The following is a 20,188-nucleotide window of genomic DNA, read 5'->3' as shown; positions in this document are numbered from 1 at the left end:
CTAAGACGGAACATGTGTATGGGACAATCAAGAAATTTACATTTGAGGGTGCTGGTGTTGTGCATATATGTGCAATGTAGCACAACTTTGATGTGGGTACATAAGTAACAACATGTAGGCAATGGATTAGTGTAGCATTTATGTATTTCCAACATGCATGCTATAAATGCAGAAATGTGAACTGTGGTGATGTTATTACCAGATGCATCCAAACAGGACTAATGTGCTGTTTTTCTTTTGTTGGCTTAAAAGACAAACATCGGAGAATGAAGAATTTGTATGGAGCAGCATTTCTGTCAAACACCACTGTGCTGCTACTTCATGATAACTCACGTCATCATATCACAAATGTAGTAAGGCAAAAGTTACACCAACTCAAGTGAAAGACAGTTGAGCATCTGTCCTATAGTCCTGATCTGTCCCTATGTGATGCCTTTGGTCCCTTAAAAAAGGCCTTTAAGGGTTGACACTTCCTGTCAGAGGAGGATGTGCAGCAGGCGGTTTCAGACTTCTTCATGCAGCAGGACATGGTATTTTACAAATGGGTATCTTCAACCTGGTGTGTCGATTGGATGATTGCCTCAATGCTGACTACAGCTTTGCCTGATTGGCATACTGGTTGTGGACTGTACAGCCTTCAAACTGAAAGTTCCTCCTCATCACCCCTGATACTTTGATACTGCAGATTGCTATTTGTGCTACTGTTTCATCAGGCAGCATTTTAAGATTCTACAATTGATTAAAGTTTGTTTTGATTACTGAAGTTTAAAGAAGTTATTTAACATTTAACTAATGCATTATCATCATTATTTTTGCAGGCAAGAACTGTGAAATTGATATAAATGAATGTGAAGTAAATCCTTGTGAATATGGTGGTACTTGTCTTCAGAGATCAAATGAAACTTTATATGGAAACATATCAGATTTACCTGATGTTTTTCATCAAGACTTCTCATACAGTGCAGCTGAAGGGTAAAATATGATAATTCTTATTTTTGTATTTGAACTGTAGTTTTTATGTTTATTATGTAAATGTCGTCCAAAAAATTTAGTGCTCTCAACTGCCAGTGTTACAGCTAACATAAACTGTTATAGCTTGTCTGTAAGCTCACGAGTGAGCAACTGAGTCCCACTCTGCCGTCCCCGCTATGTCACAAGGCGCTTCTCCAGGCTATGTCACAAAGTTCTACTGGCCTTGTTGAAGCGCATGCTTTGAATCTGTGGTGGCAAAGTGTACAGATATGTGGGGGCAGCATTTATCTTTAAATAAATGCATTAATAGCATACGGAATACAAAAGGTGATTGCCTTCTTCAGGAACAGAATGTTGTAGAGTAAATTATATTAACATAGCAGTGGAAGTCAGGAGCCATATATCTACTTCAAATATAGAACTGAATGCCTGTTCATCTGAATGCATGTTCGTCTACTATCTCCTCCTAAAATGATGGATATTCCAATACAATTTTGAACACCATATAGTGCAGTTATTCTGTAGAATTCAAGGCTTATTCTTACTTTGCTACTAAGAGATAGAAGTTTTCTTTGAAAGGCTGCATTGAGATGCAAAAATTCTTGCTGCACAAGAAGTCTTTAAAAAATAACGAGGAATTTGTAATTTTGCATATTTTATTGTCTGATTTGCACCATGTTTTTGTAATTGTGTTTTTAGACATGTCTGAAAAGTATCTATTCAGTATTAGGCATAGTGGATATTTAGTCTGTTTCAGCTGTCAAAAAGGTTACGAGTGTTTTGATAGTAATAGCAGTTATTTATTTTATAAGAAAATGGATTAGAGAATTTGTATTAAATTTTGTTGCGAGAATGGAATATAGTGCATCAAAGCTTTAGAAATGTAAAATATTGCTTTTGGTGAGGCTGCTATGAGTAAATCAAGGGTTTACAAGTGGTGTAAGCATTTCAAAGAAGGCCTTGACGACATTGTAGATGACGAGTGTCCTGGGTGCCCCGTCACATCAGCCAATGAAATCGTGGAAAAAGTGAAAGAAGTGACTGTGAAAGATCACCAGATTGCAATTAGAGAAGTCAGTGATGATGTTGGCATATCTGTTGGCTCATGCCGTGAAATTAATTGTATCAGATGTTTCGGGTAAATTTTTTTCTGAAATTATTGAATTGTGAACAATAACAGCAGTGAGTGCAAGTTGTTCAGCAGTCACTAGATGAAGTCAACAGTAATATCAAACTATTAAAACAAGACATAATAGGTGTAGAAATATGACTTGACAGATATGACGTTGAAACTTAGGCTCAATCATCCCAATGGAAGCAACCTGGAAGGGGGGGGGGGGGGGGGGGGGGGGACAACCTTGACAAGTGCAGTCAGTATGAAGGTTATACAGTTATGCTCACTGTGGTCTTCAGTTTTAACAGTATACTGTACCATGAGTTCTTGCACAAGATGAAATGAAGAATAAGGAGTACTACTTACAAGTTCAGTGTCATTTGCATGAAGAAATCTGTAAGAAAGTCTGGCTTTGTGGCAGAAGAATTTTACGGTTTTTACTCCATGATAATGCACATTCTCACATTTCTTTGTGTGTTCATGAATTTTTGCCTTAAAACAATACTGTAATTATCGCCTAGCTCTGATGCTTGCTCCATGTGACTTTTTATGTTCTCAAAAATAAAGTAAACTTTAAAGTGGCAGTTTGCTACAAGCTAAAATTAGATTAAATATGGTTTGCTGAGAGGACTAAAAGCTGTCCAACAGAGTTCCAGAAGTATTTCAGGTGCTGACGTGTGTAATATGTAATGGGAAATGTTTTGAAGAGAATAACATTGATGTAGACCAATAAAGCAAGCCAGCATTAGACCCAGTATTTATCACAATAATCCTGTTGCTTCCACTAAAATTTGTTACCAAGATAAGTTTCATCAATATAAAAGAACATTTGATGAATGATTTTTCTGACATTTTACCAGCACAAGTGGCTGGCATTGTCAAAGCTTCACCCTGTGTTGCTGGTGGTGGACTGGAGCCAATCTTGCAGCCGCAGACTATATGTACTTGGCGTGCAACATCCAAAGGCTTTTCTGCGGTCAGTTCCAGTGCAGTTCTCCTCTTGTTAGTTAGTTGGTTGCATGTTCCATTGATCAATCGCACTGTATGGTAGCTGTTATGATGTGGAACGTGTCAAGTGCACAAGAAAGGCACATATGAAACAAGATTTTATATAGAGTTAAGGATTAATATTTCTATAATTTACCCTATTCCCTTAAAAGGCACACAATGCATATACTATATTTATAGATTTATTTTTTCCTATTCAAGGATTCATCTATGGTATAGAAGGAGTTGTCAAGGAGATACGATTTCAATTTATTTTTGAAGCTATTACTGCTGTCTGTCAGACATTTTATTTCATCTGGTAATTTGTTGAAAATTTTTATACCAGCATATTTACACCTTTCTGTGCCAAAGATAGGTTGGGTAAAGGATAGTGTAAGTCTTTCTTTTTTCTTGTATTAGAATCATGGATGTCACTGTTGTTTTTAAACTGGTCCATGTTGTTGAGAACAAATTTCATTAGCGAGTAAATGTACTGTGAGGCTGTTGTAAGAATTCCCAATCTTTTAAAAATCTGCCTACAAGATGTGCGACTATGAACCCCACACATTATTCTAACCACTTTCTTTTGAGCTGTGAACTTCTTGTCTAAATGTTGAGTTACCCCAAAATATTATTCCGTGTGACATGAGAGAGTGAAAGTATGCAAAGTATTTTAGCTTACTAAATCCTCAAAATTGGCAATTATTCTGATTGCAAAAGTTGCTGAACCTAGTCGCTTTAGAAGATCCAAAATATGAATTTTCCAATTAAGATTCTCATCTATGTGTACACCCAAAAACTTAGTATACTCTACACTGTCTACTGACTTCTGTTGATGTGTTATATTTATTGAAGGAACTGTACTTTTTGAAGCAGAAAATTGGATGTACTGTGTTTTTTTTCAAAGTTTAGAGCAGGCCCATTTGCAGAAAACCAATTAATGACTTTTCCAAAGACCTTATTTGTATCATTTTCAATTGGAGTTTCTTTTACCGGATTAATAATGATGCTTGTATCATCAGTAAACAGTGTCAGATCAGCTTCCTGTGTCAGATAGGAAGGGAGGTTGTTCACATATATCAAGAACAGAAGGGGACCCATGATTGAACCTTGTGGAACACCTAATGTAATTTCACCCCAGTCAGATGAAGTGGCAAACTTATTTAAATCACTTGACCCATATAAGGAAACCTTTTGCTTCGTGTTCTGTAGGTACAACTTAAACCACTCATATGCTATTCCATTTATACCCTAGAACTGTAATTTCTGTAACATAATGTCATGGTTCACACAGTCAAATGCTTTGGACAAGTCACAGAACATTCCTAGTGGTGACATTTTACTATTTAAAGACTGTATTATGTGGACAGTGAAGTTTTATATTCTTGTCTCAGTGGAACAGCATTTTTGAAATCCGAACTGTGATTTACTAAGTATCCCATTACTGTTGAGATGGCTAACCACTCTTGAGTACATTACTTTCTCAAAGATTTTTGAAAATGCTGTAAGCAAGGATACTGGCCGATAATTATTGACATCTGTGGTGTCCCCCTTTTTGTAGAGCAGCCTGACAATGGCATATTTTAACCTGCCTGGGAAAATACCTTGAGTTAAGGATGCATTACATATGTGACTCAAAACATCAGCTGTAACTGTTCCACATTGTTTTAATATCTTATTAGAGATGTCATCTACTCCAACAGAACATTTATTTTTCAAAGATTTAATAATTTTACTTATTTCACTAGAGGTTGTTTGGTGAAACTTAATCTGACTAAATTTTTTCAAAACAAACTCTTCCATGTACTGCGTGGCTTTTTCTTTTGAACTGTTCTCACCACTTTTTCTCCCACACTTAAGAAATGATTGTTAAATACATTAGCTACTTGTGTACTGTTGGTTAGGATGGTGTCCTTCTCATTAATAGTAATATTACCTACCCCAGTGGTTACTTTTCCTGTCTCCCTTCTAACAACATTCCATATTGATTTTATTTTATTGCCAGAATTGTTAATTTCTTCTCTAACATACACATTTCTTGATTTCCTTACAACGTTTCTCAGTATGTTACAATAATTTTTATAGTGTAAAACTACTTCTGGATCTTTACTAGTTCTTGCCATCTCATACAGTTTTCTTTTTCTTTCTGAAGACACTTGAATACCTGTAGTAATCCAAGGTTTCTTTGAAAAGTGTGTAGTGTTACATTTAGTAATTTTCTTTGGGAAACAATGTTCAAAAAGGGATATAAATGTATCAAGAGATATGTTTCATTTGTCATTAGCATTTGGCTCATTATATACATCTCCCCAATTAACATTTCTAAAGCTTTCTTTGAAGTGCTCTTTAGGTACTGGGTTGAGCGACCTTACACTTTTACTTAATGGTTTCCAAACTGTAAACCCTGTTAGGTTTTGTAAGTTAATCAGTTGTGCATCATGGTCTGACAATCCATTTACCACAGGGAAAGCATGTAAAACAAACACGTGCTTTCCCTGTGTAAATGGATTGTCAGACCATGATGCACAACTGATTAACTTACAAATTTTTATGGATGACAATGAGTGACCACATTGAGCATCGCAGATTGAGGAACTCTTAGAAAGAAAGGATATTTGGTGAATCTAGTCTTGTGAAAACAGTTTTCTGCCAAGGAAAATGGAATTTTTTTGTATTTTTAGGATAAGTAATTTTCATAATGTTGGCGCTATTTTTCGATTGATGCGAAAGTTCTCCTCATTTGTCGAATTACTGATTTCCTATAGCAGTCAATAACAATGGTTTCCTCCCATAATTGTTAGCACTCTTTCTTGGTATTCGAGTTAGCTGTGTGGTTTATTTTTGCATTTTTTTCTCATGCATCTGGTTGTGGCAAGGTTGACTTTTGTATAAAATGCAGCCTTTGTTTGGGACTGTCAGCATTAGGCAACAGTTCTTTTTGTTTCAACTCTTTAATACAGGATGTAATTATGTTAGAGGATTGAACCCTCTTTACTCCGAATATACCCCTTCTTTGCATCATGCACATTTTCTTGTGATGTAGTATGGTTATCCATCATTTCTGAATAACTAAGTATATCACAAAATACACAAACTGAAATGACTAATGCTAGTGACTAAAATTGCACTAGCAGAATCGACATAAATCACCATATGCTGCACAACATTTTCGGACAGGAAATGGGCAACTGATTTTGAAAATGCCTGTAGTGCAGTTCCAGGGTCCTTCGTGGAAAGGCCACTTCCCCAACCAAGAGCGTTGCTCACTCATGAGTTTCTTGACAGGCTATACATGGGAGACATATTTCCGGTAAGGGTGGCACCAAATAACTTACTAAGACAGTAGTGAAACCAATAAGTACCATTTAAAGAAAAATGTCATCATAATGTTTCAAATTGGTTTTGAATAACAGTTATTGGATGGAAAAATATGAATACTGCAAGCTAATGCAATCTACTTTGAAGTGATATATGAGCACTCACGATGCTTGTCTGAAGGTGGTTCAGAAAGTTAATATAAATATAATTCTGGTACATTTCTGTGAGAATCTGTTAATCATTACTTTTCAAGGTAGTCATCATGACTGTTCAAACATTTGTTTCATGAATACACCATGACTTTGAGGTCGAAATAGAAGAATTGTCAAACACCTGTGACCTAAGTTTTGTTCCATTTATCCAAAGATTTCAAAATGGGAAGGTACTAGGCAAGTTCTGTAAGATGGTTGTTCCAGTGCTTGTGGCCACAGCATGACAACATGCAGTTGGCATCTAGTGATAGGTTGGAGCTGTAACAAAGATTGGTGTACCAATGGAAAAAGCCTTTGAACTAGAATTGTGATTGTTTTCAGCAGTAATACAGTAAAAGCCATTAATCTGGCATCCGGGAGATGAGCACATTCAATAATCAGACATCGTTTCATACAATGAATATTTTGACGCGTTCAGAATAATTCAGTTACACTCAGCATTGGTCAACAATTTCAAGTTCTGTAGTGCAACAGTTGTTACAGTCACCTGCCAGGCAGATTCTCTCATGCACCAATTGCCTACAATGATTAAAAAGTGGTGTTTTAAAGTGTTATCACAATTAGTGCTGTCCTATATCACAATTACAGTAATGATGAGCATTGTTGTGCAGATGTTTTCTCAACCAAGCACCCCTCAAAACAAATTGGAAGTGAAATGTAAACATGTTACGATTATGGATGCAACAAAAGCTTGACATCATTAATAGGTTTAAGAAAGGTGAGAATAAAAATAATATTATGTAAGATTATAAAGTTGGTTCTTCAACAATCTATGACATTAAAAAAAATGTAGGTCAACTTCAAATGTTTGCATCACAGACTGTTGCAGTAAAAGACATTGCATCAAGAAAAACTTTGAAAAGGCCCAAGCAATGGATGAAATTTTGTACAAGTTTTTCTGTGCCAAAAGGGGGCTGAAGGAAAACCTGTAACTAGGTCTGTGATTATGGAAAAAGGTAAATAGTGCTGTGATGATATGGGATTGTCAGAAACTGAATGTGTATTTTCAGAACTTGTCATGGCTTGAGTCAGGGGAGTGCAGTAGGTGGTATAGCACTTAGCAGCCCCATCATGCAAACAAATCAGTAACAGCTTGCACTGTACATGCTTGAACATTGTCCTGTAAAATGATGGTCAGGTGCTGCAGAAAGTGTCATCACTTCTGTCTCTATGCTGTTCATTTTTGGAATACAACCTATGACCAGCTTACAGACAGAAGTGATGACAGTTTCTGCAGGACCTGGCCATCATTTTGCAGGACAATGCTCAAGCACGTACAGTGCAAGCTGTTACTGATTTGTTTGATTGATGGGGCTGCTAAGTGCTATACCACCTACTGCACTCCCGTGACTCAAACCCACGTGAATTCAACTCAATTTCTAAACTGAAGGAAACACTTCATGGCATTCGCTTCAGAACTGCTACAAATTGGTTGGGCAATAGACTGCACCCCTCGAACTGTCAACGCAACAGGCACTGTTAAGAGTATCCTATGACTTCCACATTGCTGGCAACAGGTTATACACAATGCTGGTGACTACTTTGAAGGTCAGTAAAACTTTGAAACATGTATCTATTTTGTACGAGCTGTAAATAAATAGTTTCCACTGTTAAAGTACCAACCCTCGTAAGAGGGGTGATCAAAAAATTTCCATTTGAGGTTGTTGCTGCTGCACATTCACAATGTTGGGCGACTTTGATGCAGGTATATAAGCACTGTGTCCGCCGCTCGTGGTCTCGCGGTAGCGTTCTCGCTTCCCGAGCACGGGGTCCCGGGTTCGATTCCCGGCGGGGTCAGGGATTTTCACCTGCCTCGAGATGACTGGGTGTTTGTGTTGTCCTATCATTTCATCATCATCCAGGAAAGTGGCGAACTTGGACTGAGCAAAGGTTGGGAAATTGTACGGGCGCTGATAACCACGCAGTTGAGCGCCGCACAAACCAAACATCATCATCATCATCATCATCATCATCATCACATATAAGCACTGACCTGTAGGCAAGGGATTAGTTTAGCATTTGTGCTTTGCCCCTGTGTGTGTGGTAAATGTAGAAATGTAAACTATGGTAACATTATTGCCAAATGAGTCCAAACAAGACCAATGTGGTGTTACTCTCTTCTTAACTCAAAGAACAAACATCAGAGACTGAAGAATGTGTATGGGGCAGCATGTCTGCCGAAAGCCACTGTTGTGGAACAGTGTGCTAAGGGATGTTGCTGCTTCGTGATAGCGCATTTCCACATACCACAAATGTCATAACACAGATGTTACACCTTCCACATACCACAAATGTCATAACACAGATGTTACACCAACTCATCTGGGAGACACTCAATCACCTGCCCCATTGTCCTGGTCTCTCCCATGCAATTATCATGCCTTCATACCCTTTAAAAAAGCTTGAAGGGTCAACAATTCCTGTTAGACAAGGATGTGGAGTAGGCAGTTATGGACTTCTTCATGCCGCAGGATACAGTGTTTCACCAAGGGGATATCTTCAACCTGATACATTGTGGGATTATGGCCTCAATGCTCATGGTGATTTTGTCTGATTGGTATATTAATTGTGGGCTGTACGGCCTTTGAAGAGAAACTTTTTGATCACCCCTTGTAGTTCTGGTGGGTAATTTCATTAGAAAAACAGAAATAAAGGAGTAATTGCCAATGCCAACAACAACAACAACAACAACAACAGGACACTGACTGCCTTCCAGGATGTGCTTCTAATAAAAAAAGTTTAAAGACTGTGTTACCATTCTACATTCAGAAAGGGCTGAAAGAATTGCTGGTAATTTAAAATCACTCAAGTGTTTAAGAAACAGAATCCTGTCAATATAAACATCATCTCAACATGATACAATATTCAAAGCAGTGAAGTAGCATGGAGAATACCAGATTATTACAGTATTTCATAGGACCATTAATTTTTAAGAAAGGTGTTCTATCGCATGAAAACTTGAGGGATCTAAGCACTGCTGAGCTTAAGGAAGAAGGGAGAAGATGGTTGACTGATGTAAGAAATATAATGAACAGGAGAAATGAACAAATTGGTTAAAATTGCAGTCTTTATCCACACTGGCATTGCCATTGTACATATGCCAGGATTTGTCCACCATATACAATACTTGCATGCAAGAAAGAGTCAACATATGAGAATTATGTCATATCTTTTCATGGAGAGTCTGCTTGTTGATCCTCCCAAATATGCCTCAGTCACTCTGTAAATCACACTGTCTGGACTAAGAAGTAGTCTACGTACATCAAAGATAGGAAGTTGCAGGCAATAAAGATTATAATATTAATATGCAAAAAAAAGTGTCTAAAGTCGCAAACCTTTCGAGGGCAGTGACCTACCAATCACACTTCCCGTGCACACCTTACTTATCAAATCAAAGTTTTAGTTCCAACAGTGCATCAGCTTCAATTTGTACTCACAAAGTACAGTGATCCAGGTCTGATTACCAATACAGTGCACATTTCAAATCATCATGAATGTTCCTAGAAGCACATATTAACCCACAACAGAAAAATGTCATCTTAATGATTAAAGCTCTACAGTACTGGTATCCGTGGTCCACAGTCCTTGCCTGGAATGAATACATTTTTCACGGTACATTCAGTTTTTCAGATGTACCTGCAAGCACAAGTTTTTATGCCACTATTAGTCATCTAAGTACACGAAAATGTGCTCCGCTTCTGTGTGTACTTCTTAAGTGACAATGTGGATGTATTTAAAAGAGTTTCAAATTTAAACTAAGAAACTTGGTGTAGCTTATTCCATTTCATGATAGACTGTTTGGCACAGGAACCAGTTTTCATAATTATAAAGAGAGACAGTCTCAGTTGCAAAGTTAGTATTATTATAAATAATGCATTTCACCTGGTTGAGGCTGCCTCAGATTTTTGAAAAGGCTATCAAAGTAATACAGATCACCGGCTGGTAGGGCAGTTAGTCAGAACAATGGCAACAAAAATCTGAGGAAGTCATAACCAGGTAAAACACATTATTTGTAATAAAAATAACTTTGCATCCAAGACTGTCTCTTTATATAAGAAAAAATGTTCGCTTTTTATTGTTCACATTCTAGCTTTAATTTGCCTGAGTGAGGGACACTATTTAGATTTTGTGGGCGTGATTACAAATGTTAAGGTTACCCAGATGTCTTTTTGAAATGAAGGTAAGGTCCTGCAAATCACTTAGTATTTTAAAATTAGCTCCAGGGACATGTGAGCAAAAGAAATTGTGTAGTCCAGTTTCATAAAACCTTAAGTGTATGAATCTTCCAGACCATCATAATTAAAGAGATTAGATGCAGTTCACTCCGTACATCTATATCTGTACTCTGGAAACCACTTTATAGTGTGTGACGGGTTGCATCGGGTACCACATCAGGCCATGATGTCACATTTGAAAAAATGATTCCTGTGTTGGGAGACAGGATGGCTGGATGTGACGCAATGAGGTGCAAGGCTCCATTGCTCATCTGTGTGCCCACTTGAAGCTACTGCCGTAAAGTTGCAGTGGCATCAAAAAAATGGTTCAAATGGTTCTGAGCACTATGGGACTTAACATCTGAGGTCATCAGTCCCCTAGAACTTAGAACTACTTAAACCTAACTAACCTAAGGACAACACACACATCCATGCCCAAGGCAGGATTCGAACCTGCGACTGTAGCTGTTGCGCACTTCCAGACTGAAGCGCCTAGAACCGCTCGGCCACTCCGGCCGTCTGCAGTGGCATCTATGTGTAAATGTGAGTGGGGGCATAGTATTGCACCATTCTGACGTGGTGGTTCAATTATTAATTTCTGTGTGGTTTTAACTGATTGATGCTGCTTCAAACTAGCATAGAGCTATTTTGTGGTTTTTAAAATGTTGTAAAAGAAAAATTTTAATAAAATGTGGAGATGCCCCATGAAGGCAAAACACATTGTTAATAAAAGAATAAATTGAAACCAAGACTGGTTTCAATTTAAGTATTCAACACACTGTTGCTGTACCTGGGAGCCTAATGGAGAGGAAGATACTTTCAAAGTGTAATGGCCAAGTTCAAGCACATGCCGCCCTGCAACTTCCTTGTATTTGGTCTGCTGAAAAAACATCTCAACCAGAAGTACTTCAACTTGGATGATGAATTGAAGAACACAGTGGAGGACTAGCTCCTGTCACAGCCATAGGAATTCTGGAAATGTGGAATCCTTCAGCTCATGAAAGAGTGGGATACTTGTGCTCAGACCTCTGGTCATTACTTTTAGATAAAGATTTCAGTCATACCAATGGTGTTGTTTCATTCTTTTTCTTTTGAACATGCCTCATATAATGATAGTAGGAAAGTTTTGGTAGAATGTAAATACTTTGGTAGTGAAAAGGAGACCACTCATTGAAAAGCAGAGTCGTTGGGTCATCGACAGGGACACACACAAAAGAACGAAAACTTGCTAGTTCTTGGAATACACGTGCGCCCCCCTCCCCCCCCCCCCCCCTCTCTCTCTCTCTCTCTCTCTCTCTCTCTCTCACACACACACACACACACACACACACACACACGATATATATGTAGATTAGTTGTTTATTTATAATTCAGCAGTGTAACAGTTTTTTCTTCTTTTCAGGTATGAATGTTTATGTATTCGTGGAACCAGTGGCATAAATTGTCAAGTAAACAACAATGAGTGTGAGAAACATTCTTGTATTAATGGTGCTTGTATTGATGGAATTGATTCGTATACTTGTGACTGTGAGCCTGGTTATGAAGGAGAATTTTGTGATGCCCAGATTAATGAATGCGAGAGATACAAGCCTTGTGGCAGCCATGGAAATTGCACAGATTTGCTAGCTGATTACACATGTGCTTGTGAAGCAAATTATGGTGGAAAGAATTGTTCGGTGAGGCTAACTGGATGCACAGAAAATGCATGTCAGAATAATGGCACTTGTAGACCATATTTGGAAAATGAAATTGATCATAAGTTCAACTGTACATGTCTCAGTGGATTTCATGGGGAGCTCTGTGAAAAGGTACATCACCTTAAAACAATTGTTATATAGAATGAATTTTTCACTCTGCAGTGGAGTGTATGCTGACTGCTGACGTGAAACTTCTGGCACATGAAAGCTGTATGCCAGACTGAGGCTCAAACTTGGGATCTTTGCCTTTCGCAGCCAAGTGCTGTACCAACTGAGCTACCAAAGCATCACTACAACCTGTCCTCACAGCATTACTTCTGCCAGTGCATCATCTTCTGCCTTCCAAACTTTACAGAAGTTCTCTTCCCAAACTTGCAGGACAAGCACTCCTGGAAGAAAGGAGTGCTAGTTCTCCATGTTTTGCAAGAGAACCTTGTGAAGTTTGGAAGGTAGGTGATGAGGTACTGATTGAAGGAAAGGTGTGAGGATGGCTCCTGAGTCATACTAGGGTAGCTCAGAAGGCAAAGGTACCGAGTTCGAGTCTTGGTCCGGCACGCAGTTTTAATGTGTCAGGAAGTTTTAATTGTTATATGTTTTTTACTGGTAAGTGATGTCAATTATTTCTCATTGAGTATAAAAAATTAGCAGTGACAGAAATTTGAGCCAGTATTAAGTCTGTAACATTAATTCTGTATATCTGCTGTTAGCAGAAGATATAATTATTTAGATCTCAAAGTTTTCCCAACATACTAAATAGCCAATAATTCAGGATTTTAGCTGTTTGTCATTTATTTCTCAGCATTATTTTTCAAGGTAATATCTATCAATCATCTGTAGATGAGCTTTGAAAACTGACATAAAATTCTCATGTGGTAGTGCTCATTAGTGTTCTGTGTGCATTTCCTGAAATTTCTGGCTATGTTCAATAAAACATTGTGAACATACTGAGTGAGTTTTGCTGGCATACCATAGTCATTATGCAATGGTGGGCTTCGAGCTTCAGCTCATAGTGCCCTGTAAATACGTTGAGCGGAATATACATTTTCCAAGAACACAGTTCTTTGATGGGCAAGCTCCTTAGGTATACTACCTCAACAGGTAACTGCCTCCATGCACAAGTGTATTAAGGACATCCAAGATATGTAACAAGAGGTGGTAACTTGAAGCCTTATCAAGCTACTATGCAGTGAGAGTGCACTTATGGAATACGGAATACCGTAGCGACTCACCATTCTTCCATCTAACCAGAATGCTCAGGTTAGCAAACAGCTATCCTTTTCTGTTTTTATTTTGAACTAGATGGTGCTAAGAATGGGATTAAGAAGCTGTAAAAATTCATAAATTCATATTGTTAATGGAGCCCCACAATGAAAGTATCATCAATATGCCTTCAAAACAACAGTTGGTTTAAGAGCTGCTACTATCGGAGCTCAAAGTCTTCCAATTCCTCCAATGTTTCCCACAAAGACAAAGAAACAGAGGGTTTACTCTGGTGACCCTGCCAGTCCGTTGAAATAAATATTTCTTAAATCTAGACAAGTTGAGGAATGAGCCTACTGAAACTTGCAGTGATGATGTCTGTCTGGAATTTATGTAAGACCATACATTAGTGCAGTGTCTGTATTTGACAGTGTCTGTAAAGTTTGATGTAATGTTCCTTCGGACATGTATGTGTGTCCAAAGGAATAGACACTGCTGACAATTTATAGCCATATCAAATCATGAAAAATACTTGAGAATTACAAATACGGTATCACCACAGCTATACAATTTATTGGAAACAGCTGAAAATTTGTGCCAGGCTGGCACTCAAACCCTGATTTCCTGCTTTATGTAAGCAGTCACGATAACTGATATGGCCATCCTTGCACGCTTCATGGACTGACCCAAACTTCCATATGTCCCAGTGTCTGCTGCCTGTAATACTGTGACAGTAGTGTGATTCCCACACAGGGAGAGACTTATTTATTTTCTCGTCAGATAATCTTGGCTTTGGCATGAAACACATTAGTGCAGTGTCTGTAAAGTTAGATGCAAAGTTGCTTCAGATATGCATGCATTAATGTATTTCATGCCAAAGCCAAGGCAATGTGATGAGAAAATTAAATAAGTCTTTCACTGTGTGGAGATCGCATAAATGTATGAGCACTATGGGTAGCAGCTACTGTTGCATATGGAAGTTTTGGTCTGTCCATGAAGTGTCCTCAGATAGCTGAAGTGGTTCAGATAACCACTCAGGTAAAGTGAGAAATCTGAGTTTGTGTCCCGGTCTGGCACAAATTTTCATTTGTTTTCAATAAATTTTATAGCTGTGACGAGCCTTTGTAAAAAGTGAGACCACATAAAAAGATACTAAAAGGTATCAGATAGGTTATATAATGGTAAGACAGAGATTTAGGAACCAGGTTTTAAATTGTAAGACATTTCCAGGGGCAGATGTGGACTCTGACCACAATTTATTGGTTATGACCTGTAGATTAAAACTGAAGAAACTGCAAAAAGGTGGGAATTTAAGGAGATGGGACCTGGATAAACTGAAAGAACCAGAGGTTGTAGAGAGTTTCAGGGAGAGCATAAGGGAACAATTGACAGGAATGGGGGAAAGAAATACAGTAGAAGAAGAATGGGTAGCTTTGAGGGATGAAGTAGTGAAGGCAGCAGAGGATCAAGTAGGTAAAAAGAAGAGGGCTAGTAGAAATCCTTGGGTAACAGAAGAAATATTGAATTTAATTGATGAAAGGAGAAAATACAAAAATACAGTAAATGAAGCAGGCAAAAAGGAATACAAACGTCTCAAAAATGAGATTGACAGGAAGTGCAAAATGGCTAAGCAGGCATGGCTAGAGGACAAATGTAAGGATGTGGAGGCTTATCTCACTAGGGGTAAGATAGATACTGCCTACAGGAAAATTAAAGAGACCTTTGGAGATAAGAGAACCACTTGTATGAACATCAAGAGCTCAGATGGAAACCCAGTTCTAAGCAAAGAAGGGAAAGCAGAAAGCAGAAAGGTGGAAGGAGTATATAGAGGGTCTATACAAGGGCGATGCACTTGAGGACAATATTATGGAAATGGAAGAGGATGTAGAGGAAGAGGAAATGGGAGATACGATACTGCGTGAAGAGTTTGACTGAGCACTGAAAGACCTGAGTTGAAACAAGGCCCCCGGAGTAGACAACATTCCATTGGAACTACTGACGGCCTTGGGAGAGCCAGTCCTGACAAAACTCTACCATCTGGTGAGCAAGATGTATGAAACAGGCGAAATACCCTCAGACTTCAAGAAGAATATAATAATTCCAATCCCAAAGAAAGCAGGTGTGGACAGATGTGAAAATTACCGAACAATCAGTTTAATAAGCCACAGCTGCAAAATACTAACACGAATTCTTTACAGACGCATGGAAAAACTAGTAGAAGCCGACCTCGGGGAAGATCAGTTTGGATTCCGTAGAAATACTGGAACACGTGAGGCAATACTGACCTTACGACTTATCTTAGAAGAAAGATTAAGGAAAGGCAAACCTACGTTCCTAGCATTTGTAGACTTAGAGAAAGCTTTTGACAATGTTGACTGGAATACTCTCTTTCAAATTCTAAAGGTGGCAGGGGTAAAATACAGGGAGCGAAAGGCTATTTACAAATTGTACAGAAACCAGATGGCAGTTATAAGAGTCGAGGGGCATGAAAGAGAAGCAGTGGTTGGGAAGGGAGTAAGACAGGGTTGTAGCCTCTCCCCGATGCTATTCAATCTGTATATTGAGCAAGCAGTAAAGGAAACAAAAGAAAAATTCGGAGTAGGTATTAAAATCCATGGAGAAGAAATAAAAACGTTGAGGTTCGCCGATGACATTGTAATTCTGTCGGAGACAGCAAAGGACTTGGAAGAGCAGTTGAACGGAATGGATAGTGTCTTGAAGGGAGGATATAAGATGAACATCAACAAAAGCAAAACGAGGATAATGGAATGTAGTCGAATTAAGTCGTGTGATGTTGAGGGTATTAGATTAGGAAATGAGACACTTAAAGTAGTAAAGGAGTTTTGCTATTTGGGGAGCAAAATAATTGATGATGGTCGAAGTAGAGAGGATATAAAATGCAGACTGGCAATGGCAAGGAAAGCGTTTCTGAAGAAGAGAAATTTGTTAACATCGAGTATAGATTTAAGCGTCAGGAAGTCATTTCTGAAAGTATTTGTATGGAGTGTAGCCATGTATGGAAGTGAAACATGGACGGTAAATAGTTTGGACAAGAAGAGAATAGAAGCTTTCGAAACGTGGTGCTACAGAAGAATGCTGAAGATTAGATGGGTAGATCACATAACTAATGAGGAAGTATTGAATAGGATTGGGGAGAAGAGAAGTTTGTGGCACAACTTGACCAGAAGAAGGGCTCGGTTGGTAGGACATATTCTGAGGCATCAAGGGATCACCAATTTAGTATTGGAGGGCAGCGTGGAGGGTAAAAATCGTAGGGGGAGACCAAGAGATGAATACACTAAGCAGATTCAGAAAGATGTAGGTTGCAGTAGGTACTGGGAGATGAAGAAACTTGCACAGGATAGAGTAGCATGGAGAGCTGCATCAAACCAGTCTCAGGACTGAAGACCACAACAACAACAACAACAACAACATAAAAATTAAATGATTTCAGCTGTTTATCAGATTGCCCCAAATCTGTTAATGAAGTTAGCAAAATTATGTATGTTGTCTGAACATTTTACTTATAGTGAGCTTGGTAAGGGAACAAAATATTTAGGTAAGTCATACGTAGGAGTGGCTGTGCTTACTAATGGACCTAAACATAGATAGTCTTTATGAGACTTAGGAGGATTGTACTGTTCATATGGATGAACACAATAATTTTTTGAGGTAATAAGATAGAACTCAGGAGTGCTGAAGTTTTCCATTGCACTCATGCTGTTGGGTCATCATTGATTGTCATGTAGATGGAGCCAGCTAAGTTAACAGACCATGAATTTTATCACCATAAAGGAAATGAGGTAACAGTATTGTCACATTATTTACCTTAATCAACTTTTAGTACCACTATATCACAATTGTTAGAGAGCCTTTTTGGTGGAAATGATGTTGCTTCATAATGGAGGAGCATTCATAAGCACATGGCAAGCTTCAAATCTGATCTGTTCCACAGTATCCAAAGGGGATGCATCACATGAGTTGTTCAACATTGCTGACAAAATTTGTTACAAGTTGTGTTTTTTGTGCTGGTGTAGAGGCCAGGGCTTTACCTGAAATAAAAGAACTAAGTGACAGATGTCAGTATTGGGGTAGGAACTGAAATGCGTACATTCGCCATGAACTGAGCTGAACTTTGTACAGCAAGTCAAGTTTAATTACATTTGCAAATGAATGACACTACAAAAGAAAGAATTTTGTTTTGCTCAAAATCATCATCATCATCAGGATTTCCTTTCAGCAAGCCAGGTAGAAACTTTGTGAAAGATATGCCTCCATTGGTTTCTGTCCTGGTATAGCTTTCTCTCTCCACTACATCCCATGTTACTCCTCTCCTCTTGAGATCTTCCTTAACCTGGTCTGTCCATCTCTTTCTTGCCCTCCCAGTTGGTCTTCTTCCTGGTACCTCCATCTCCAAATACTGGTGTGGAGTTATAGTTGGGTGCATTTGCTTCACATTACTGAACCACTTCAATCTCAAAGTACTCATTCCCTCCTCTGAAGTCAATGTCATCTGCAGGTCTCTCGATACATAATCATTCCGTACTATCTCTCTCTCTCTCTCTCTCTCTCTCTCTCTCTCTCTCTCTCTCTCTCTCCTAGTTTTTTGTGGAGCTGACCTAAGGAACTTCATTTCACATGCTTGTATTTGACTATCTTCTCTTTTATTTGTGACACTGGCCTCTAGACGATACATCATGATTGGCAGGAGGTATGTCTTATACATGGTATGTTTCGCTCTTTCAGGAACTTCCTTGTCCCAGAGCAAATTTTGTACCTGGTGGAAGAAGCTATATCTTTTTGTTATTCTGTTTAAGACTTCTAGTTTGGAACTTCCATTGCATGATATGATGCTACCCAGATAATTGAAGCTTTTCACACATTCAACCTTCTCCCCCTCCAGTATGATGTGACAAGGTGTGGATGTCCTGCTCATCTTCGTTGCCACTGTCTTGTTCCTACTCACACTTAACTTTATTTTTTAAAATTTTGTGTTCCAGTAATCTAGTCCCCCCTGATCCTCCTTTTATGTCTCTCCCCAAGTGGCGATGTCATCAGCAAAAACAAAAGTGTTGAGATCTTCATTTTCTTCTTCCTTGATTTCTTTCATGATTGTGTCCATAAGTGTAATGAAGAGTAAAGGGGGGAGAGAACTGCCGTGCTGAATACCTCTCTTTGCTTTAAACCATTTTGATTCCACGCCCTACTTGTACACTGATCTCGCAACCATCATACAGCATCTGGACTTTTTTAATTAATGAATCAGGAACATTATGTTTTCTCAAGCATTCCCATATTTTATCCCTTGGTGTACTGTCATATGCTTTTCCCAAATCCACAAATACTACTATCAAGTCCTTCCTTTTTCCCAATATTTCTCCATTAACTGATGGAGGGAGAAAATGAGATCCAGTGTTCCTCAAAACATTGTAAACAAATATGTAACTGCACTACTCCCACACTGAAGTTCAAAATAACTTTTTCCATTGGTAAAGTTGGGTTAAAAAAAATCAGCAATGAGACATAAAAAATTTAAAAGTATTTCATAAACAGTTAGCAGCAGAGTAAGGAAAAAAAGTTCAGACTATTTGCTGTGAACACGCAGTTTATGTAGTTCAACAACAGCCAGTAATGACTGATAATCTCTGTTCACTAAGCATTGCAACGAAAGCTGTGCACCCAGTGATAATAGCGAGGTTATATAACTCAGTCAGCAGTAATAGATTTGTGTCAATAAGTAGATAATGGAAATGGATACCCACATAACTATCTTTGCTGATAGTTTCTTAAGCATTGAATAACAGTGGTCTTTAAACCTGTTAACCATTGAAACTTTCATCCAAACAGATACATACCTAGATCCATAAACAACAATCTGTTATATATATGTTTTCATAATGGTCTGCAAACAAACTGGAAGGCTGATGTGACACCGGCAACAGTTTGTATTCACAGTCAGATTATCTGTTCCACCAGATGGCCAATGCCAGGTTTAGTATGCCCACCAATGGCTGATATTGATCATGACTGAGGCACTATAGCTTGTGGTCGACGATTGCCACCAGGAGTGTGCATGGCAGGTCACATGGGCTGAGCTGCTTGCAGCAACAGGGGTAGGCAGGCAGCTGTGATTCAGTCTAGTACAGTTCTGTTGCGTGAGCTACTATCGATCACGCCATTATGCTTAGTGAATTTTGACCCTGCTTTGTATGTGGACTTCCTGATTCATGTTATTGGCTTTCATTTGGTGTTCTGATTTCAACAACTTGGCTCTGTTTATGGACTGTGCGTTCATATCGGGAGTGGACAGAAAAGTGGTGATAAAGTCTTACCCTATCGTGATTGTGGCAACACATTTGGAATAGTGAAGGCAGCAGAGGATCAACTGGGCCTAGTAGAAATCTGTAGGTAACACAAGAGATATTGAATTTCTTTGACAAAAAGAGAAAATATAAAAATGCAGCAAATTGAGGA

The 20,188-nt window shown here is 38.5% G+C and overlaps 1 protein-coding gene across 1 annotated transcript in view; it reads left to right on the top strand.

Annotated features, from left to right (window-relative positions):
• The window catches only part of LOC126184763 (protein crumbs), a 301,898-nt gene that overhangs the window by 196,204 nt on the left and 85,506 nt on the right, over positions 1 to 20,188 (top strand). Inside the window, exons 17-18 of the mRNA XM_049927313.1 lie at positions 819 to 972; positions 12,220 to 12,625. Coding sequence (XP_049783270.1) covers positions 819 to 972; positions 12,220 to 12,625 — 560 coding nt within the window. The remainder of the gene's footprint in view (positions 1 to 818; positions 973 to 12,219; positions 12,626 to 20,188) is intronic.

The sequence above is a fragment of the Schistocerca cancellata genome, chromosome 4, assembly GCF_023864275.1.
Source record: "Schistocerca cancellata isolate TAMUIC-IGC-003103 chromosome 4, iqSchCanc2.1, whole genome shotgun sequence".
NCBI classification, from domain to species: domain Eukaryota; kingdom Metazoa; phylum Arthropoda; class Insecta; order Orthoptera; family Acrididae; genus Schistocerca; species Schistocerca cancellata.
This window is presented reverse-complemented; position numbering and strand designations above follow the sequence as displayed.